The sequence below is a fragment of the Crinia signifera genome, chromosome 19 (genome assembly GCF_055691185.1).
Source record: "Crinia signifera chromosome 19, ASM5569118v1, whole genome shotgun sequence".
NCBI lineage: Eukaryota > Metazoa > Chordata > Amphibia > Anura > Myobatrachidae > Crinia > Crinia signifera.
The window spans coordinates 107,200,896-107,220,990 of record NC_139226.1 but is presented as its reverse complement, the minus strand read 5'-3'; the positions used below and the strand labels follow the sequence as shown (position 1 = coordinate 107,220,990).

The window sequence follows — 20,095 nt, the reverse complement described above, 5'->3', positions numbered from 1 at the left end:
TTTGGACCGCTTTTCCTCCCGTCCGGCGTGCAAAGTGCTCCTTCTGTGTACTGTTCAGCACTACTGTAGACGCTGACATCCCAGCAGCAGAAGGACCTCTCCAAAGAGCTTTGACAGTATGGTCGGTAAGAGAGCCCTGGTGATCCTGGCCAAAGGCGCGGAGGAGATGGAGACGGTGATACCCACTGATGTCATGAGGAGAGCAGGAGTGAGTATGCTTTCGCCTGTGAACTAAGCCTTTCTATATAAAGTTGGTTAGGTATGATGCTGGCAGGCCATGCTCTGTAATGTGTGTGCAGGGGCAGAACAGGTGGTGTTACAGGGATGTCTTCTACCTGTATTGTTGCATTTCTTTATACTGGGGCGCTACTGCTAATATACAAGTAAGTGAGATGTTATCGTGGTCATTTATTAGTGAAGGGTAATGCTTTATCCTTCGTGATATACATGATAACTATATCGTTAATGATGTATTGCGGGGGTTATCTTAACATTACCCCCCCTGAATTTCAAAACATCTTGAAAAGACTGGCCGGGAGCTGACTGGCTTAATTCTCTCCGCCAATCAGCATACAGCCAGCCTTTTCAAAATCTGTAGCGCTTCCTTTCCGCTAAGGATGGCCATCGATGCATTTCCCATCGATGGCAGTATTATCCCGGGACCATCAATGGCTATAAACCATTCTATCGGCAGCCATTGATGGTTCCCATCAATGGCATGTGCAAGTAGACGGCCAGCTCCTGAGTCACAGTCTAGGACTCGGAGAGGGTAGTATACCTGGGCAGCTAGCCAGCAAGGGGAGTTGCCATCGCATGCCATCCATCAATGGCATCAAACTATTCGACCCTCTCCTATCAATGCCCAAAACATCGAGCACTTGGTCCCAAACATGATGTTTTGGGAACATCGATAGTCGATGGCTATCCCTACTTTCCGCCCAGCAAATAGCGCTACAAGCTTCCACCCACCGCAGCAGCTCCCTGAGGCAGTGCAGTCTTCCCCATTGGAGTGGGCCCCTATAATCCTTGGGCCCCTGGGCAACTTCCCTTTAAGGCCAATGGGAAAGATGGCACTGATGTATTGTCTAGTGTGTATGCAATGTATTGTTACTGATGTTTGCTCCCATGAGTTTTTGCAGAATGCACCTTGCTGGCAGTAAGTGTTTCTGTCTCAGCTACCTGAAACTCTGCACTCTAGATAGAAGAGTGCAGATCGGTATGTTCGCCCCTAAATGTCAGAAAGTGTAGCATATTTTTAGTAAGCATAGAAGTTGATCGAACATTAGAGCACCTCCAATGTATTATATCAAAGTCCTTTTTGCTAATTACATTTTAAGAGCTGGCACAATTTAATTAAAGGAACATTTTATATTTTGCAGTTGCTCTCTATCACTTGTTGGCACTGACCTACTATATTTTCTATTAATAGAGTCTTGCCATCGCTTCATTTGTGGCATGCAAGGTGCCCTGAATCCCGTTACTCTGTACCTTATGTGTGTGATGGGAATATTTTGGTGATTCCTCTCCCCCTTTTTCTTTCACAGATCAAAGTGACTGTTGCCGGGCTAACAGGTAAAGATCCGGTTCAGTGCAGCCGAGAGGTGGTGATCTGTCCTGACACTAGCCTGGAGGAAGCCCGGGCGCAGGTAAGATGGTATTATTAGGTGGGCACCTGTTATCTCTTAGTAATGCTGCTATGTGTTAGATTTTGTGTGGCACGTATTATAAATAATAACTACATGTAAAATTCTATAACGTTACTAATGTCGATGTGAAAGGGCTTATAATTGGAGATTTGTTGTGAGCGTTGAGGGTTACTTTTAAGCATACAGCAGAGTCCTGCTAGGAACCCTACAGTGTGGGACATCCTCCTGATATATTCTATGATCAGATTGGAAGTGGTTGTTCCTGTGTCTGGTCAGCACTTTGTGTCCGTGATCACTTCATATGTGACCGATTTATACTGGTATGCTGAATTTTTTTTCTTTCTTAAGTGTGTGTGTGTGTGTGTGTCTTAAAAGCCCTCATGCATCAGCATTTTGCAATTTCTTCCACACTGGCACATTTTCCCAATCTTGCAATCTGCACTACAGGTATTTACCAGTGATTCATAGCTGATGTATGGGCAGCTTTAGCTGTTCTACCTCTGGTGGGTGCAGAATGCTGCTCTGTGACTGTATCTGGGCAGAATACTGCAGCTGTAAAGGTCAGATATTCTGGCACATGAACGGCCTTTGCTCAGTCTAATTTAGGAAGGATGCCTCCGCCAAACCTTCATCTGCAGCTTCGCTTTCATATGCTGCCATTTTGACAGGGGTTAATCTTATTGATCAGGGTTAATCTTTAGCATTGCCCCCCCCCCCCCCCCCCGCCCCCCGTGTTTTTCTTTTTTACAATATAACAAAACCAATCCAGATCATGACTTGCTTTGTCTTGCAGTATAAAATGTATTTTGCAAATTAAAATCCCTTACACATGCATTACCCCTATATCATGTTGTCTGCCCTGAGCATCTCTCCCTACCTCGTCTGCTCCTCCCCACCTGCCAATCCTTACCTTACCCAGAAGCTCGGTACACAATGGTCCAATCCTCAGCAGATCACATTGTTTACACAATCCTACTGCAGACCTGCTCGCAGATTCAACATCCAATCCACACAACCAATTTGTCAGCAATAATTTTTGTCTCTGTTGAAAAAAAAATGTAGCTGTGAGTGGAAGGATTTACTCCATATTATTTAATTTTTTTAGAAGCAGCACCAGGCTCCTCTAGTGTAATGTCACAGCCAGGGGATGCACTTCACGGGGTAGCCCCGGTCAAAGCGTTACCACCGCCCACCCCCTCAGCTAGTCAACCTGGTCTAGATTCCTTGGGGTAGTGGTAACCACAAATAAAGGAGTCTCTGTGTTCCAGCTACCCAAGGCCTGGGCTGAAGCACAGGGCTATCCTCTGCTTCTCTTGGGGGTGGGTGTGGGATTGATAGTGCACAAAGTCTGAAAAATTCTTTACAGCCTGCCCACAGGTCCCAGCGGACCAGCCTGTCCAAACATTAAGGGTTTGCTGGCACTTGTGGTCCACCAGTGAAGAAAATATTAAAATAGACACTACTCAAAGTAATAGTATTGCAGCCTGCAGTGTGTAAGCTTTGCATGTAAGGTCCTGTTGCCCAGGTACACACGTTGTTGTGATAGGTACACTGTATTGTTCCTGCAGTGTACACTACTAATGCTGCCTCTCTGCTAGCACTTTATACAGTTAGGGAGCCCTATATAAAAATACGGGGGTCTATGTACTAAGCCTTAGGGGGGAGTGAAAGAGAGTGTGTGTGTGTGTGTGTGTGTGTGTTTCCATTAAAATGGTTACAATACTAGGCGGATTACATGCCAACAGTCAGTCAATCATTCTGAATTTTTCTTCTGCAGGGCCCGTATGATGTTGTGGTGCTTCCTGGCGGTAACCTCGGTGCTCAGAATCTGGCGGAGGTGAGCTTGTTGTACTGAGAAATAATCCTCTGGTTCTATCTGGTTATGTTTCCATAGTGAGGTGGACAAAAGTCCATTTCACTGCAGTTATTGGTACAGTAATGGGGTTTGGTTTGGATCCTGACTCACTAATCCTTGCACAGTGCTCATTGTCCTCTGTGCTTCTGCTCTGGTTTTGTGGCACAATCTTGTGATTTATACATGCCATCCAATGTCATGCCAATCCAAGTCTCTCTGTACTCCGTGTCCTGTAACCCTATATCCATGTCAACATTGAAACGGTTAACCGGCACATTCTCAAAACGGACTGTTTCAGGATGCTGATGGATTGGCGCTGCTGTTAGGGTTATGGGCCCCATACATCAGCAATCACAATTAATGGTTTTCCAGATCCAGTGATTTTTTTTTTTTGGCCAGATAAATGGTTTCTACAATCTATCTGACTTGCCCACACATTACAGATTTATTTCAGTGATCGGCAGATTTTTCCCATATAAAGAATGCATCTTTATATCTGGAAAGTGCCCATACATCACCTCAATCTATTGTCATTTCAGATGTTACTGCTTTTCATAATGTAAATAGAAGAAGACGAAACGGGAATGCCCACACATATGAAAAACAACCGCAGATAATACCAGATTATTAAACATGTTTACAAATCTGATTCAGCAATCGATTGGCCATCCTGATCAATTTTAGATCAGGATCGCCAAAAGGGGGAGCCCACACATTAAAGATTAATTGTGACAATCATCTCCAGATCTGAAGATTGTCACAATTAATTGCTGATGTATGGGGCCCATTAGGCTGGGAGGAATTATGGAGAATTGTGCTGCAGCATCACAGGGTCTGTGACAGCCTCGCACAACCCACTGGGATCTGAATGAAAATACTGGAGCTGCTGCCTGGGGGGAAAAAAAAAAAGTTAAGAAGCCACTAGACCACCAAGGGACGGTTTGAACATGTCATTATGACGGCATATCACCTGGGTCGTTATGCTGAACTCTAACATGCTGAGCAGATCAAAAGTTCATCCCGAGCTACTTTCTTATGCAGACCTGATGACACATTATACCGTACAATCTGCTTAGGCCAGGATCCTTTTCTGGTCTACAGGGAAGCTTCTGCCACTGAAGGGTTGCAGTTAAAGCCCATGGATAAACCTCTGAGGCAGAATGGAAAGCAATATGCATTCCAAGAGTTTGTTAAATGTATGATTATATTACACAAACACTCCTGAAGAGGATGAGGCCCTTAACTGCGCAGGCTCCCAAGAACAATGAGGCGCAAGGCTAGGGTCTTTACGCTGGAATCTGCCAGAGCACAACTCTGGAAAATCGGTGCAGGACGGGAAAACTTACTATTATCAATCCACTTCTACATGCTGGGTAAGGGTACACCTATACAACTGTCTGATGCTTTTAGGAATAATTGGCCCCTTTGGTAGGATATCTGCTACAGCTTTGTTTTTGGAGGATTCTATGGAGAAGAAATGGACTAAACTTGTTTATTCCCCCCCCCCCCCCCCCCCCTAGTCTGCTGCAGTAAAGGAAGTACTACAGGAACAGGATGCCAAGAAAGGCCTAATCGCTGCCATATGTGCAGGTAGGAACCTGCTCTTTCCTGTGTGGTAGTAATGTACTAATGCAGGCATGTCTAAACTGTGGCCCTCCAGCATTTGTGAAACTACATATCCCAGTATGCCTTGCCATAGTTTTAGCATTCTCTAATAGCAAAACTCTGGCAAGGCATGAAGCACAACAGCTGGAGGGCCATAGTTTGGACATGCCTGTGCTAAGGGTTATATTTAGTAACACATTTCACAAGGATGGCTAGAATCTGGTTGCTAGGTGCAACACCCACTTAAATTATTATTTTTTTTAAATGATCCCTAAAGCTGGGTTTATGCTGGCAAATATATCTTGCCACATATCACGTCGGCCTTGTTACGTAGCCAGTATATCACTGCATTGTGCAGAGGTGGCTGTTAACTGATATCATGACTGGGCGGGCACATGTAAATACCACCCAGTTGTGACGTCAGTCACCGTACATCGGTAAGCGTGTATGCCCTTACAGTTTGGTGAATTGGTTGGACAGCTGATCAGTCGGCCTAGTGTGTATGCAGCATAAGAGTGTCTTTATACTCTAGATGTAACCACACATTGGATATTTTCTGTCCCTTGTCTTGTCTCTATTTACTGGGAATTTAATGGGACCGAATATTTATTGACTGTTAAGTGACCCGTATAATCTAGTTAGTGGGGATGAGACTTTAACCCAACCTCGCATTGTTTGGCTCACCTTTATGGTGACTTCACATGGAAGGTAGAATTTTGCTGGTGCAGCTAAATGATATAAATCTGCTATTGTAAATGTAATCACAAGTGTATTTGCTGGGGAGAAACAGGGAGGTGATGATGCATGGATAGAGAGTCTGACACATAGGCTTGTACTGTGTAGTTACTGTGTATTAGAATGGCCTGTCCTCTGTGCTTATTGCTGGCTCTGACTGTACATTGTTTATTACAGGCCCCACAGCGCTGCTGGCCCATGGAATAGGGTTTGGACGATCGGTCACTACTCATCCTTTAGCTAAAGATAAAATGATGACTGGAGGTAAGTGGCCTGGGCAAAACTGTGGCAAAAGTTGCTGAGATGTGTAGTTCCACACCAGCTGGACGGCTGCATTGTGAATAACCCTGATGTAATTTTTTTTATTGTAAAAATGCGGCCAACCTAAAAAAATAAATAAATAAATGCAGTTTTGCCCAATTACCAGACATGCACTGTGGGCAACGCCACCAGTAGATTGTCTTTTCCCTTGAGAGGGTTCCATCACCCCCAGCGGTGCATGCCTCACTCTGCACAGAGGAACTCCCATGTGTTAAATCTAGAAGTTGTAACACCACACAGGGCAACTGGCACTGGCAGAGATGTCCCTTGCTGGAATACCCATGCATATGGATTACTAAATACCGATATGCATGTGATGAGTGGCGGGATGCATTATTTTAACAATGCGTTGCATCATGCAACCCGCCCAATACCAGCAGAGAGGGTAAAACAGAATAGAATCTGTAGTAGGCTGGCAGCATTTTACCCCACAGGATGCCAAACTGAGTCTCTAATCCGTAATTCACACCTGTGGCCCGTTCCCTTATTAGCAAATAAGTTTGAGTTAAATAAATGTGAGTCACAAGTGAAAGTATCCTCTTATGGGGCAGCTGTACGAAGCCTAAAAGCTGCCATACACTGGTCCGATTTGGCCAATTTTTACCTGATTTGCCGAGAAATCCAATAAAAAGTGGCCAAAATCTGAATATTTTCATCTAATCCTGTGCATGGCCCATCTCCGACTTGGACAGCCTTCCGGCAGCAGGGAGTGGGATCGCATGCGGTCCTGCTGCCCGGGAAGGTTCCTGCCGTCTGTGACTTCTCCCTTTTGGAAAAGTTGCACTGATAGTGATAAAGTGAAGAGATAAAATTACCATCCAATCAGCTCCTAAAAGCCATTTTTCACAACCTTTAACATGACTGTTAGGAGCTGATAAGTTATCTTTCTGCACTTTTGAATTCTCCAAGGCTTAGTAAATCTCCCTCCTATAGGTGCTTAGTAGATAAGAACTGTTTAATTTAGACACCGCTTCTATGTCCAGTGTTGGTGGTATATGCTCTTAGTGGGTTTTCTGGAACATTCAGCTGGATCTGAATTCTATTGAAGTGATGTGCATAAATCTCTTCCAGTTCTGGTCCTTCTTGCTTTATATCTTCTAAACATGACCCAAAATTCTTGTATCTCACTCTCTTTCCAGACCACTACAAGTACTCTGAGAACCGAGTGGAGAAGGACGGACACTTCATCACCAGCCGTGGACCCGGCACCAGCTTTGAGTTTGGCCTTGCTATTGTGGAACATGTGGTGGGGAAGGAAGTGGCTGATCAAGTAAAGGCACCACTTGTTCTCAAAGAGTAAGACCAGCATGGTCACTAGGGGCCCAACTTGCACTTTAAAATAACCCTTAAATATTGAAGCCTTCTAAAGCTGTAGTGAGAGGAAGGTACATTGTGGCTGACATTTCCCCCATGGTCCCATCATTATCAGTAATAAGCACTTAGTATATGTAGATCCTATGCTGGGTAATACAGTAATGGGAGACGTGTGTGGTTAATTAACAATAAACCCTTTTGTGAAGTTATTTATATAGCGCACACCTATTCCGCAGCGCTCTACAGAGTATAGTTGAACATTCACATCAGTCCCTGCCCTAGTGTAGCTACAATCTATATTCCCTACCACATGTACATGCACATATTCATTCTCGGGTTTATTTGTTCGGAGCCAATTGACCTACCAGTATATTTTTCGAGTGTGGGAGGAAACCCACTCAAGCACAGGGAGATAATACAAACTACACAAAGTTTGGGCCATGGTGGGAATAGAACCCATGACCTCAGTGCTGTGAGGCAGAAATGCTAACCATTACACCATCCATGCTGTACTATTCTCTTCTTTTTTTTAAACTGAAATTGAATCTATATTACACTGTACTCACGCCGTGTCACTCACACACACCACAATTATTCCTGAATAACAAAGTGTTATCTGGATTATCTGCAACTGTGCAGTTATCCGTGTGAGGATTACAGCACTCATGAATGTGAGTTCTATACACGCAGAGACTGTCTGACTGGAAAATAGCCACCTAGTTAGGTAGGACAGTGGTTCCTGCTGTCCAGTACAATCAGTGCATTTTACATGTAGCATTCTGTTATCAGGCCAGCTGAAATGAGTGCAACTATACTGCAGTCTGGTACCGATACTCTGCTTACAGCTTAGATGGCCTGTTTTTCTTAGTGACACTTGTAGCACTATGTTGCAGTGAGCTTGTTCTGTAAATTGCATTACTTGCTTGCCTGGCTGCTGTGCTTTTGGTGAAGTGGACAAGCTATCCTGGAAGTGGGAGATATTGAAGGATCACTAAGAAACCTTTTCAAGTTCATGCGGTAACCCCACACATGAATGTATAAAAAATAAAAAGATCACTGCATGTTTGTTAGAGTATTTTATGTCTACTACACAAGCATTGGCCTTTACCGGTCTTCACGCTCTGTCCGAGATATGGATTGGCTCCATGTGTAGAATGCAGAAGAGTATGAGGTGTGCTACAAGGTTCCCCGCCATGCATATCAGTGCTGCAGGGTAAGATATCACTCTTATTTCAGACCATTTTATCTAACCGCACTATATGTGTGGGGTGTTCCTATAACTGGGATGCGGTTTGAATCCTGGTGAATGGGATGCTGGTAGTCAGAGTACAGATGCTGGCATCCTTACCAGCAGCCAGAAGACTTGCACCGGGAAGCCAACATTGATGAGAATGCAGATGCCGGAATCCCAACTACCGGATCATCAGTATGTGGGCAGCATTCGGTTTCGGCACTAGGGTTAGGCTGTGGGGGTAGGTGGGTTATTGTTAAGCCCTGTACACACAGGTGACTTCCACCCCATGCTGAGAAATGTAGTGTTGGTGCAGATTGCTCAGCACACATTGACACACACGTGCGATGCACCAGCGATATGTGCTGAGTGATCTGTGCTGACCAGTGTTCTCTGGGGATCAGATTAGATCTTTATTACATGTAGTCAAGATCCAATCAGGCGATGGCGCCACTGGTGGCATACACACAAGCAATTTCATCCCCTGCACCCTAATTGATCCATGCTAATTTTCTAAGTGATCTAGTCAGATGGCGTAGACATAGGGCTCAAATCGCCCTGTGTGAATGCCCCTTTAGGCTGTGGGAAGGGAGGGCAGGGAATGTATACGTACCTGAACCCTGTTGGGATTCAGGTAATCAGGATTGCGGTGTCTGACATCTGTATGCATTCCCTTTAACTATTCTAGATATATGGACTTATTAACTGCCTTTTATTCTGTTGGTATGTTTTATTTAATTTTCATTATACTTATGTTTCACCCTTTATTGCATATTGAAAAAGATCAGGTCTAAAGAAAAAAAATATACATAGAATTTACTGTGAACAGTGCAAGTTTCTTCTGCTATGCAGTTAAAACCCCAGAACCATCTCGCTACGCTTGTGGATGGGCATTAGATCAGGCTGCCATAAAGTATGGCTGCTGTTGCGCTACTTACACCTGTGATGTATTTGTGGGTTACTGGAATGACCTCCAAAACAGTTGGGATTGGAGTATATCACTCTCCATTTTATCACTTTTGAAGCTTAGAGAATCCGGCCCCAAATTCTTTATCTTCCTCCGGAACCATCACCGGGGAGGGAAGAACGGTTTGTTAGCAACATGTAGTTGATGCTCTAATGTTACTGAGAACTTGCTGAAAAGGACATACTTACCTGCTCTGGGTTAGTCAGATTACAGGGGTGCCGGACGGGGTCCCAACAGTCGGGATCCTGACTGTTAAAACACCAACAACCGAGGTCCCTACGGCCACCGGCTATTCTCCCTCGTGGGGGTCCATGACTCCCGTAGAGGGAGAATAGAATAGGTAGCGAGTCCTCAAGGGGCTTTGTTGCGCTCAGCATGCTGTCTGAGTCCTGCTAGTCGGGATCCCGACTGTCGGAACCGTATCCCACATCCGATTACGGTACCGATTGGCTACAAATTTAGCAAAGTGTATTTAATGTGTTACTATGCTCTAAAACACATCTACTATGAAAGGAATGTTGGGTAATTTTACTGAATATATATAATGTTTCACTGTTACAATACAGACTGTCTCTTGTAGAAACTAAGGGTGTGGTATACAGGTTGACTTGCCATAAGATCAGCATTCATGTATGTGTAGGAATATTTATAATGTCCTAACATCCTGGATATTACGAAAATGCAGATAATCAATAGAGGCTGCATGGTTCTTAAGCAGACAGAAGGTGGCAGCAGAGCGTGCGTGGTTTTTGTAAAACCCATTTCAGATTTGCTTGCCAAAAATGTTCTGAGTCTGAAAATCAGCAAATTCCTGGGTCTCAGTCCAATCCTGGTAAAGAGCAGGGTCAGGGACCTGAGGCACTTGGTTCAGACCTACCACAATTGGGGATTGATGCACGTTCAAGGGCAAAAACCCAGGATTTAGAAGGGATAATTGGGTGAGTTGCACTAAGCTTTGAAAAGTGATAAAACGGGACTGGCCAAACCGGTCCTTGAGAGCTACCAACAGTCCACGTTTTCCAAACCACCTAGCTGGTGCCCAGCTGTAGTCATTACTAACTGTCACATTCCCTGGATCACCTAGCTGGTGCACAGCTGTAGTCATTACTAACTGTCACATTCCCTGGATCACCTAGCTGGTGCACAGCTGTAGTCATTACTAACTGTCACATTCCCCGGATCACCTAGCTGGTGCACAGCTGTAGTCATTACTAACTGTCACATTCCCTGGATCACCTAGCTGGTGCACAGCTGTAGTCATTACTAACTGTCACATTCCCTGGATCACCTAGCTGGTACACAGCTGCAGTCATTACTAACTCACACTTTCATACATGCTGCATTCATTCCTACTATAGATCTGCAGGTTACCTGAGACATGAACTGTTGGTAGGTCTTGATAAAATATAAACCATTGGCCCCTAAATGTAATTTTTCAAACATGTCTGTAACATGGCCTTTAGGAGCTGATTTCCTTGTGCGTTATCAATTTCTGGTTTATCAATTTTCACACCTAGCACATCTGGCCCATTAGAAGTTAGGAAGCAGTTAGAAATTGTAGCGAATAAACACAGGGTGGCCTGGTGTCTGCAGTGCCTCCAGCTACCTCTCTGGTGTGCAGGTACATAGTTGCTGCAGTGCTGATAGTAATTCTAAGCAGAAACTTCTTATGAGTGGGAAATATCAGAGCTTGTCCTGTGGTAGATGTTAACATGCATAGCTTGTAGCAGAGCAGGGAAAGGTGGAACACCATAGAAACTAGAAATGTTTGTCATGGGACACAATGTAGCAGACCGCTAGGCCACAGGTCCTCAGGACCCCACACAGTGCATGTTTTACAGGTCTCCTCACAGAATCAGGTGAAATAATTAGCTCCACCTCTGGATCTTTTACATTTTGTCAGTGATTAATGAGTGCACCTGTCAGGTGACCTGGAAACGTTAACTGTGTGTGGTCCTGAGAACAGAGTTTGAGAATTACTGTACTAGGGCATGCACTGACACTGGAGGGAGGTAGGTTCAGAGGAAATTGGAGAAAAAAATTACTTCACAGGTAGTGGACAAGTGGAATAGCCTCCCATCAGAGGTGGAAGAGGTTAAGACAGTAGAGCAATTTAAAAAAAGACAATATAGGACTGCTAAGAAGAGGTATAGACAGATTGATCAATTTTCGCTGCTTTTTTCCTTGACATCATTGAACACATTATTTTTAGTATTTACTAGAGAAAAACAAATGGTGAGATTATCACAAAACAATAGTAATGATGTCTCGTTACTCTCGTTTATATGAGGAAGACGTATGTAAGCAACTATGCCACATTAAGATAAATCAGTGCCAGACGGCTTACACCCAACTGTTCTAATGGAACGGAGTGCAGAAATGGGGAATTGCAGATGTAGTGCCATTATTTAAAAAGGGACGTAAAATAGATCCAGGAATTTGCAGATCTATAAATCTGACATCAATAGTGGGGGAATTACTGAGTACCAAGAGTAGTTGTCAAAATATGTGTGCAATTGCCAAGCAAACCTCTTTAGTAACTCTTTGAGTGCCAATGTTGCTGTGAGATTTTCAAAATATCCGCTAAAAATGCCCATGTTACTCATAGCTACTGTTCTTTTTCCGGGGGTAATGTTTAATTAAACTTCAATTAATTGACTTGGTTGTATTTATGTATTTATAAAGTGTTTCTCAAACTCGGTCTTCAGGACCCCACACAGTTCACGTTTTCCAGGTCACCTGACAGGTGACAATGCTGACTGATTCATTTTAAAAAAATCCACAGGGGGAGCTAATTTTACTTGATTCTGTGAGGAGACCTGAAAACGGTGCACTGTGTGCACCAACTTTGAGAACCTGTGTACTAAAAGAACAGTCGTGTGAGCGATGCTAGCATTTTTAGCGGATATTTTGAGAATCGCTCAAAGCAGTGTTGGCACTCAAACGGTTAAGGAATACTAATACTTTAGGAGTACAATAACATTAGTAGTGGGAACCAGCATGGTCGGATTCTTGGGGGGGGGGGGGGGTGTATTACCCGAAATACCAGACCCCCCTGTCATTTCTGAAATAGCTCATTGTGAAGCTGAGGATCCGTGGTTTCCAACGAGCTTGGCTCCACGTCACTAGCCCCCGTCAACCGGAGATACCGCTGGGCAAAGCTGGAACGTTTTCCACATAGGATAACATGCTAATTCTGATCCCCACCTGGTTCCGACGGCTGTCAGTTCATCACAGAAGTTCTTGGTTGACCTCATTCAAACCCAAATCGCTGGGCTTTCAATCTGATACCAGGCTGGTCAATATGAGTCAACTAGTTCCAGAGATATTGACTTAAAAAAAAAAAAAAGTATTTCTGAAATGTAATTTCATGGCTGTTCATGTTATTTGAGGGCAGAATTCTCTGAAACTAAAGGGCCCAGTTTCACGGGATCAAAATCATTCAAAGCCAACTCAAAAGTTCTTCAATATGATACTCAATATCTCATGTAAATGGATCAGTTGGTTCCGAAGATATAGCCAGTAAAAGGGAGGGTGAGGGGGGGGTGCTTTTCTCTCCCCCTCACACCAGAAAATGCAGGGACTAGGCTGGTGTAAAAGGGGCCAACCCCAGAAGGTCCCTGCCTGATCCTGGGACCATATTCCCGGGTAATTTCCTGCATTTTCTGGTGTGATGTGGACATGCAGTGCTCTGAATACAGCTGGGCAGCCTCCTGCTCTGTAAATTTTTAATGCACGCCGAAGGCGCGCAATGTCCCTGTTTGTGAAGCATATTGTGAATTTTGGCTCTATCCATGTAGCATTATGTTAATTTTGGCTCAATCTGTGTGGCATTATATGAATTTTGGCTCAATCCATGTGGCATTACACTCAAGGAGGTGCCCCTTTTGAGTGACCACACCCCCTTTTCCAGAGCGCGCCTTTGGCGTGCGCACAACTATATCCTTCACTTTTGTCGCCGAGGTGGGCCTGTGCACTTTAAATGCCGGGGCCTATTTTTAATCCCATTTCTATCCTCTCTCTGCTCTCTCCGCTCTATTAGCATGTACACTGGCACCACTAACACACCCTCTCCTATCCTGGTCCCCCTCCTGTCATCTGCCCCTGGGAACCAGCATGGATTTGTGAGAAGCTTTGGTAAATTTGCCCTCTGAAGTCTCTGTGTTGGGGATGCACATATTTTGCTAGGACGCGTTTCTGTTCTGTCCCCGGCTTCTGCACGCCTTGCAAATCCTAATAAAGCCCGGCTCTCATATATTTGCGTTTACAGTGTTATTTGTTCCCATGGGACCAGTATAGTGTAATCGACTCCTCTGATCTGCTGTGCTCATGGCTTTTCCTATGCAGCTCCTGTATGTGAGACTGTATAACCGCTGACAGGTCAGAAGCAGGAGGCCTGACACCACTGGGCAAGAGAATCCTGGCCCGATTTCAGACTAAGCAAGTACTTGCTTCAGGTATGGGTCACTGGCTTGACACCTGAAATAGGTCGACGTGGTTGGTATGTCGACACAAGCATTAGATTGTTATTGGCAAAGTTGACAGTCAAAAGGGCGACATGAGTTTTTGAAAAAAAAAATTCTGTCCCGAATTTGACATCGTCGACATGGACACAGTCAAAGGGCAGTATTCAATGTGAATACTGGCGACGTGCAGCGAATCCTGTTTAGGATTCGCTGCACATTCGCCACTGCTCGCTGCGTTCCGGAGCCTTGCCGGCTCCGGTATTCAACGAGTCAGGGGCTCGCTGCCCCTGACTGGCGAATTTGAGCTCCTGCGGCGGACGCCGCAGGGAGCCTGAGGACGGTGCAGGCAGGGAGATGGAAGTCTCCCTGCCTGCCCCAGAATGTTTGTGGGGGGGAGGTGGGCTCCCCGGGAGCCAGGCAGCATAGGCTGCCCCCCGGGGGTGCAGCAGGGGACCGGGTATATTCACTACACCCGATCATGCATATGTAATGATCGGGTGAAGTGAATATATGAATATCTAATGAGCGGCTCTGCTCCGGCCCCCTGCTGGCTGGTCTGTGTAAAAAAAATATATATATATTTTTTTAAATTAAATATATATTCATGTGCTTACAGCACATGAATAAAAATAGCATGCCCCTCCTCAGAATAAAATTCCAGATTTTTGGACACCAAATGTAAAAAACAAAACACTTTATTTAAAAAGTTCACATTCCACTTCACCATAAAAAGATAGCGATTGCTACTCGGTGAATCATGGTGAAAAAAACCTTGAAATGTATTTGCCATCTGGTCATTGAATAGTGTGATTCACCGTTTTAGTCAGAAATTCGCCTTACAGCACAAAATCGCCATAAAAACATGGCGAATCAGGCTCATTGAATACCGCCCAAAGTGTACCGCGTCCCTTTGCTTGGCTCGCTGTACTCGGTACACTATTCTATTCTCCCTCAACGCCCTAGTGCAGGCATGTCCAACTATGGCCCTCCACCGTTTGTGAAACTGCAAGTCCCATCATGCCTTGCCACAGTTTTGCTATAAAGGAATTCTAAAACGATGGCCAGGCATGCTGGGATGTGTAGTTTCACAACAGCTGGAGGGCCACAGTTTGGACATGCCTGCCCTAGTGGATGGTAGGGCATAAAATACCGCCATAGCCATTTCGACCTATTTCAGATGTCGACGCAAGGTCTTTTGACTTTCAGCGGTTGACCCAATGCATGTCGAACTTATGACCGTCTCCCCTAGATCATGCATCAGGGATGTTTCCACGTTATGGAAACACATTACATTTCATAATACTATTACCCTGGCCTAGATCCATTCTAATAAACCCAGAAAAATATGTCACAAGTCACAAGTAAACATCAAAAAACAGTAACAAAAACCCCATGTCGACCTTTTCACTGTCGACCTAACGTCCCTGTCGACCTAGAGTCATGTCAACCTACCTGCATGTTGACCTAGTGGTGTCGACCTACTTGGTGGTGACCCAATGACCGTATCTCCCATGAACACTATATAAAGAAATGTTCAGTGGGGGAAGTGTAAGACCTTCCTTATGAAGCGCTGAGCCTGTATACAAGCAGGTGCATCTCGTTGCTCTGCATGGCACTACTGTTATCTGATGGCTTCATGGCTCAGCGGTATTGATCACATGACACTCAGCGCGAGGCCTATTTAGAAGCCTGACCTGTTCTTTTCCACGACTGCAGAACACGCTGTTTGCTTACTGTAATTTATCCTGATAGAAAATCCATGTTGTATCCAATTTAGAAGAATGAACACAATGAAATCGATTGTAGCAATAGACAGTTGTGTGTGCCATGAAGCAGAGAGATGGATGTTTTTGACCTTAACTTTCCCTAATCAATGTCACCTTTATTATTGTAAAATAGTATTTAATTTTAATGAGATGATACCGCTTCTCTCCCATAACAACAATTAATGCATCTACTCCTATAATGCTATGGCTCTTTGCCTGGTCTGTGATTGATTTTCTCCTGCACTCTGATGGCAGGCGCTGGGGCTTGTGTTTAGCTGTCTCCTTGGTGACCCACATCCATCCAGCAATCTCAGCTCCAAAGCAGGGCTCGTTGCTGCCCAGTGTGGGCCCCACCCCACACCTGTGATGTCACATCAGTGTGCGCCGGATGGAATAACGTGATATTGGGCAGTGGCAGAATTGGGACGAGCATAATATGTATAAGGTAAAGTGGTATTACTGTGCGGTGTAATATGCATAAGGGACACTACATGTCATGTAATGTGACTAAGTATGCACTGCTGTGTGCCATAATTTGATTTGGTACTATTGTGTGGTCGCACATCTTACTTTGCTGGCAGAGGCGTAACTAATATTGTGGCGTAAATTACCTTACCCCTCCCTCCGCATGCCGCCGCCTGCCCCGCATTCAGTCCGGCATCGCAGATAGCCTCTGGGCTCCGTCTCCTGCAGTAATGAAAAATGACACGACAAAATGGCTGCCCCCGTACAGCAGACAGTTTTTTTAGGGATGTTAGAGGAGGCGGCGGCCTCCTCTAGCATCCTTAAAAACTGTCTGCTATTAGGGGGCAGCCATTTTGTCGTGTCATTTTTCATTACTGCAGGAGACGGAGCCCGGAGGCTATCTGCTGTGCCGGACTGAATGCGGCGGCATGCGGAGGGGTAAGGGCGGGGTCTGACCAGAGTGCCAGGGCACCGGGGGAGCCCCACTGGCGCTTGCTCCCCCAAGCAGTCGCGGTGGCTGCCTTACGGTAGCTACGCCTCTGTTTGCTGGCACAGAGCACCAAAATGTGTAAGTTATGGCACTGTGGATGAGCATTGCTATGTGTAACGGGTGATGAGGTGGGAGAGGGGTGCTGGGTCAGAGGTGGAACTGGCAGAGAGGGCAACAGCCAAAATTCTCTAGGGCATCAAATTGGTTTGGTCTGACTCATACTTATAATTTATCTTCTTTGGCAGAAGCGCAGAGAAAAGATGCATCATGTCCCATCTGGGGGCTGGGCTGGACTGTTATGTCATCAGACCCCACCCCAAAAATGGGAAATGCCCCCAATTTGCGAGTATGGACTCTAAAGAAATAATAAATGGCAGCTGTCTTGTCTTTATCCCCGCACCTTCCGCACTGTGGCGAAGGGTTTCATGGTTTTATCTCTATACTGACCACTTTGCAAAAAAGCAGGCAGGATGCGGCGGGATCTGGGAAAGTTCTCTACCCTTGCAGGGAGCTACCACAAAGATCGGAAGCATCCCGCAAACTATGATATACAGTATATTTACATACATTCATAGGAGTATAGTTGTGTTGGCAAACTGATATTTCATCATATTGATTTAATATGCTTGAGGGAAGAAACCGGCCACTAGGGGGCAATATTGCATTACGGCTACTAAATTTCCTGTGGCGTTCTATCACACTAAAAACACGGTTCTACTTTGTATTGTGGAATAATACTGGCTGTGGGTGTCTGTCATCAGGCTTCTGTTCTGAACACCTGAGAGAAATTATATGTCTGGATTCTACAAAGAGTGATATTTAGCACAAAGATAAGGCCCAACCAGATTGTTGTATCAGTACGCACAGAACTGCTGCTGTTAAATAGCATATTCATTGTGTCTCACCATTAGTGGCATGACTACGTATATAGGGACTGATTCAGACTCAGTTGCAGTTTTGCAAAACTTTGTAAAACCGCAACAGCTGGTGCTAGGCTGCCAGGGATGGGGGTTGCCTAGACCAGCACAGGGGGCAAGACCGGCCTGCTCACCAGGTCCCTCTCCGCTACACACCAAACAGTGGCATAACTATAAATTTTGTGGCCCCCTCCCCCTCGGGCTCCTCTCCAGTGCGTTTCCCCAGCGTGTGACACACGCATAACAGAGAAGCTGAAGCAGGATAGAGGAAGAGAGACCAGCAGACACTGCTGCTTCCCATGGCTCCGATGCATCCCAGGCCGCCCTAGCACACCCATCCACTCATCCATCCTGTACACAGTAGCCAATAGCCGGCTCTGTGTACAGTCAATTAATTCAGTGGGGGGATTTGTCGTCTCTGCCATGGCCACACTCACGCTGCGGCTGACACCTCCAGTGCTCAGTCAGTGGGCAGCGGCAGGCAGCAGCATGTCAGTGCGTCGAGCGGGTGCCGGCGCCCACACAGACCCTGCTGCCGCTTGCTCCCCCAAGCGGTAGCTGGGGCTGCCTTACAGTAGTTACGCCACTGACACCAAAGTGTTCGCACATAACTGGCTTCAGGACGGATGGTGTAATGGTTAGCATTACTGCCTCACAGTGCTGAGGTCATGGGTTCAATTCCCACCATGGCCCTAACTGTGTGGAGTTTGGGTTTCCTCCCACATTCCCAAAATATACTGGTAGGTTAATTGGCTCTTAACAAATGAACCCTAGAATGTCTGTGTGTGCGTGTACATGTGGTAGGGAAAATAGATTGTAAGCTCTACTGGGGCAGGAACTGATGTGAATGTTCATATATTCTCTGTACAGCGCTGCGGAATATGTGTGCGCTTTGTAAAAAAACATTAAAAAAATAAAGCCATATTTCGGGTTACGCAGCTACCGTGGCTCACTGGCTCTCCGGAGCGAAATGCCCGTGTTGTCTACACCGCTTCCACAATTCAAGGCTGAATCGGGCCCATAGGCTATGTTGTATACTGTTATAATATATTCTGTATATTAACCCCTACTTGGGTCTCAGTGATATTTGCAGGGGAAGTAATGTCTTCACAAAGGTTGGCTTGTTAAGAAAGGTTTATAGTGTACACTTGGAATGAATACACCACACATTACATGTCCTGCACTTCCACACACTCTGGGGCATTTATACAATCAGTATTACTGTGCCTCAATGTTTAAAGTGCTGCTTTCATGTAAAGTATATGGCGCTTTTTAAATGCAGGTGTTTATTAACCTTTCTCTGTTCCAGACAGACCCGTTTCTTTCCAGGATTTAGACAAGAATTAGCAGAACGCCAGCTGGCAGCTGCAGCGATTTGTCAGAGCTGCTGGTGTAGCTAGGACATAGCCTGTCTTTATTGTATGCTGTTACATACTGTAGTTGTTGTAGCGTTCTAATGGCGTGCTCATTGATCGGAGCGTGTTTAAAAGGTTCAATCAATTTCAAGTTTCACCCAGCAACACGATGGACTGCCAAGGACCCAAACTCCAATGGTACACCTACTACAGGTGGACCTAATACCCATAGGAGGCACGTGGCCAAACAACCTACCTCAATCCCCACTGCCTGCCCTCAATCATTGTGTTCCTGGTTTCATACCTCCTAACTGTCACGATTACAGCGGGACAGTCCCGATTTTCGTGTCCTGTCCCGCTGTCCCACCCGCGGCAGGCATTGTCCCGCTGCGGGGGGTGGCAGTTGGGAGACCCCCCAATCTAATAGAATAGACGCTGTGCGCATGCGCACAGCGTCTATTCTCGTATGAAAATGAGGTTGTGGCTAATAAGCATAAGCCGCGCCCTCATTTGCATACGCCCCGCCCCCAACACAGAAGTTGGGAAGTATCTGGTTTTACCTGTACATGTGTAGCAGGGCTCAAACTGCTCCCATGGAAGCTCAGGGTGTGGTTCATTGGGTTGACCAAGGGAATGTCGACATTCATTAGGTCGATCACTGAAGGTTGACACACTCAAAAGGTCGACACGAGCATTAGGTCGACATGAGGTTTTCACTTTTTTTTGTCCCGATGGTCAATACAGTCGTCATGGACACCGTATGACACGCTGCGCACGCCATGCTTCGGCACACTATTATATTCACGCCCTAGTGGATGGTAGGGCACGAAGAACCGCCTGTCGGCACATGTCAGCTCAAAAAAGGGTGAAAAACCCCATGTCGACCTTTTGACTGTTGACCTTCCCATTGTCCACCTATTGCTTGTTTTGACCTAATGACCCTGTCGAACTAAAGTCATGTC

The 20,095-nt window shown here is 45.5% G+C and overlaps 1 protein-coding gene across 1 annotated transcript; it reads left to right on the top strand.

Moving 5' to 3' along the window:
• PARK7 (Parkinsonism associated deglycase) lies at positions 1 to 8,541 on the top strand. The gene is made up of 6 exons (XM_083163103.1): positions 1 to 208; positions 1,545 to 1,646; positions 3,424 to 3,483; positions 5,022 to 5,091; positions 6,019 to 6,105; positions 7,302 to 8,541. The coding sequence occupies exons 1-6, from the start codon at positions 119 to 121 to the stop codon at positions 7,460 to 7,462; spliced, it is 570 nt and encodes a 189-aa protein (XP_083019229.1). The 5' UTR covers positions 1 to 118; the 3' UTR covers positions 7,463 to 8,541.
• The last annotated feature ends 11,554 nt before the right edge of the window (positions 8,542 to 20,095 follow it).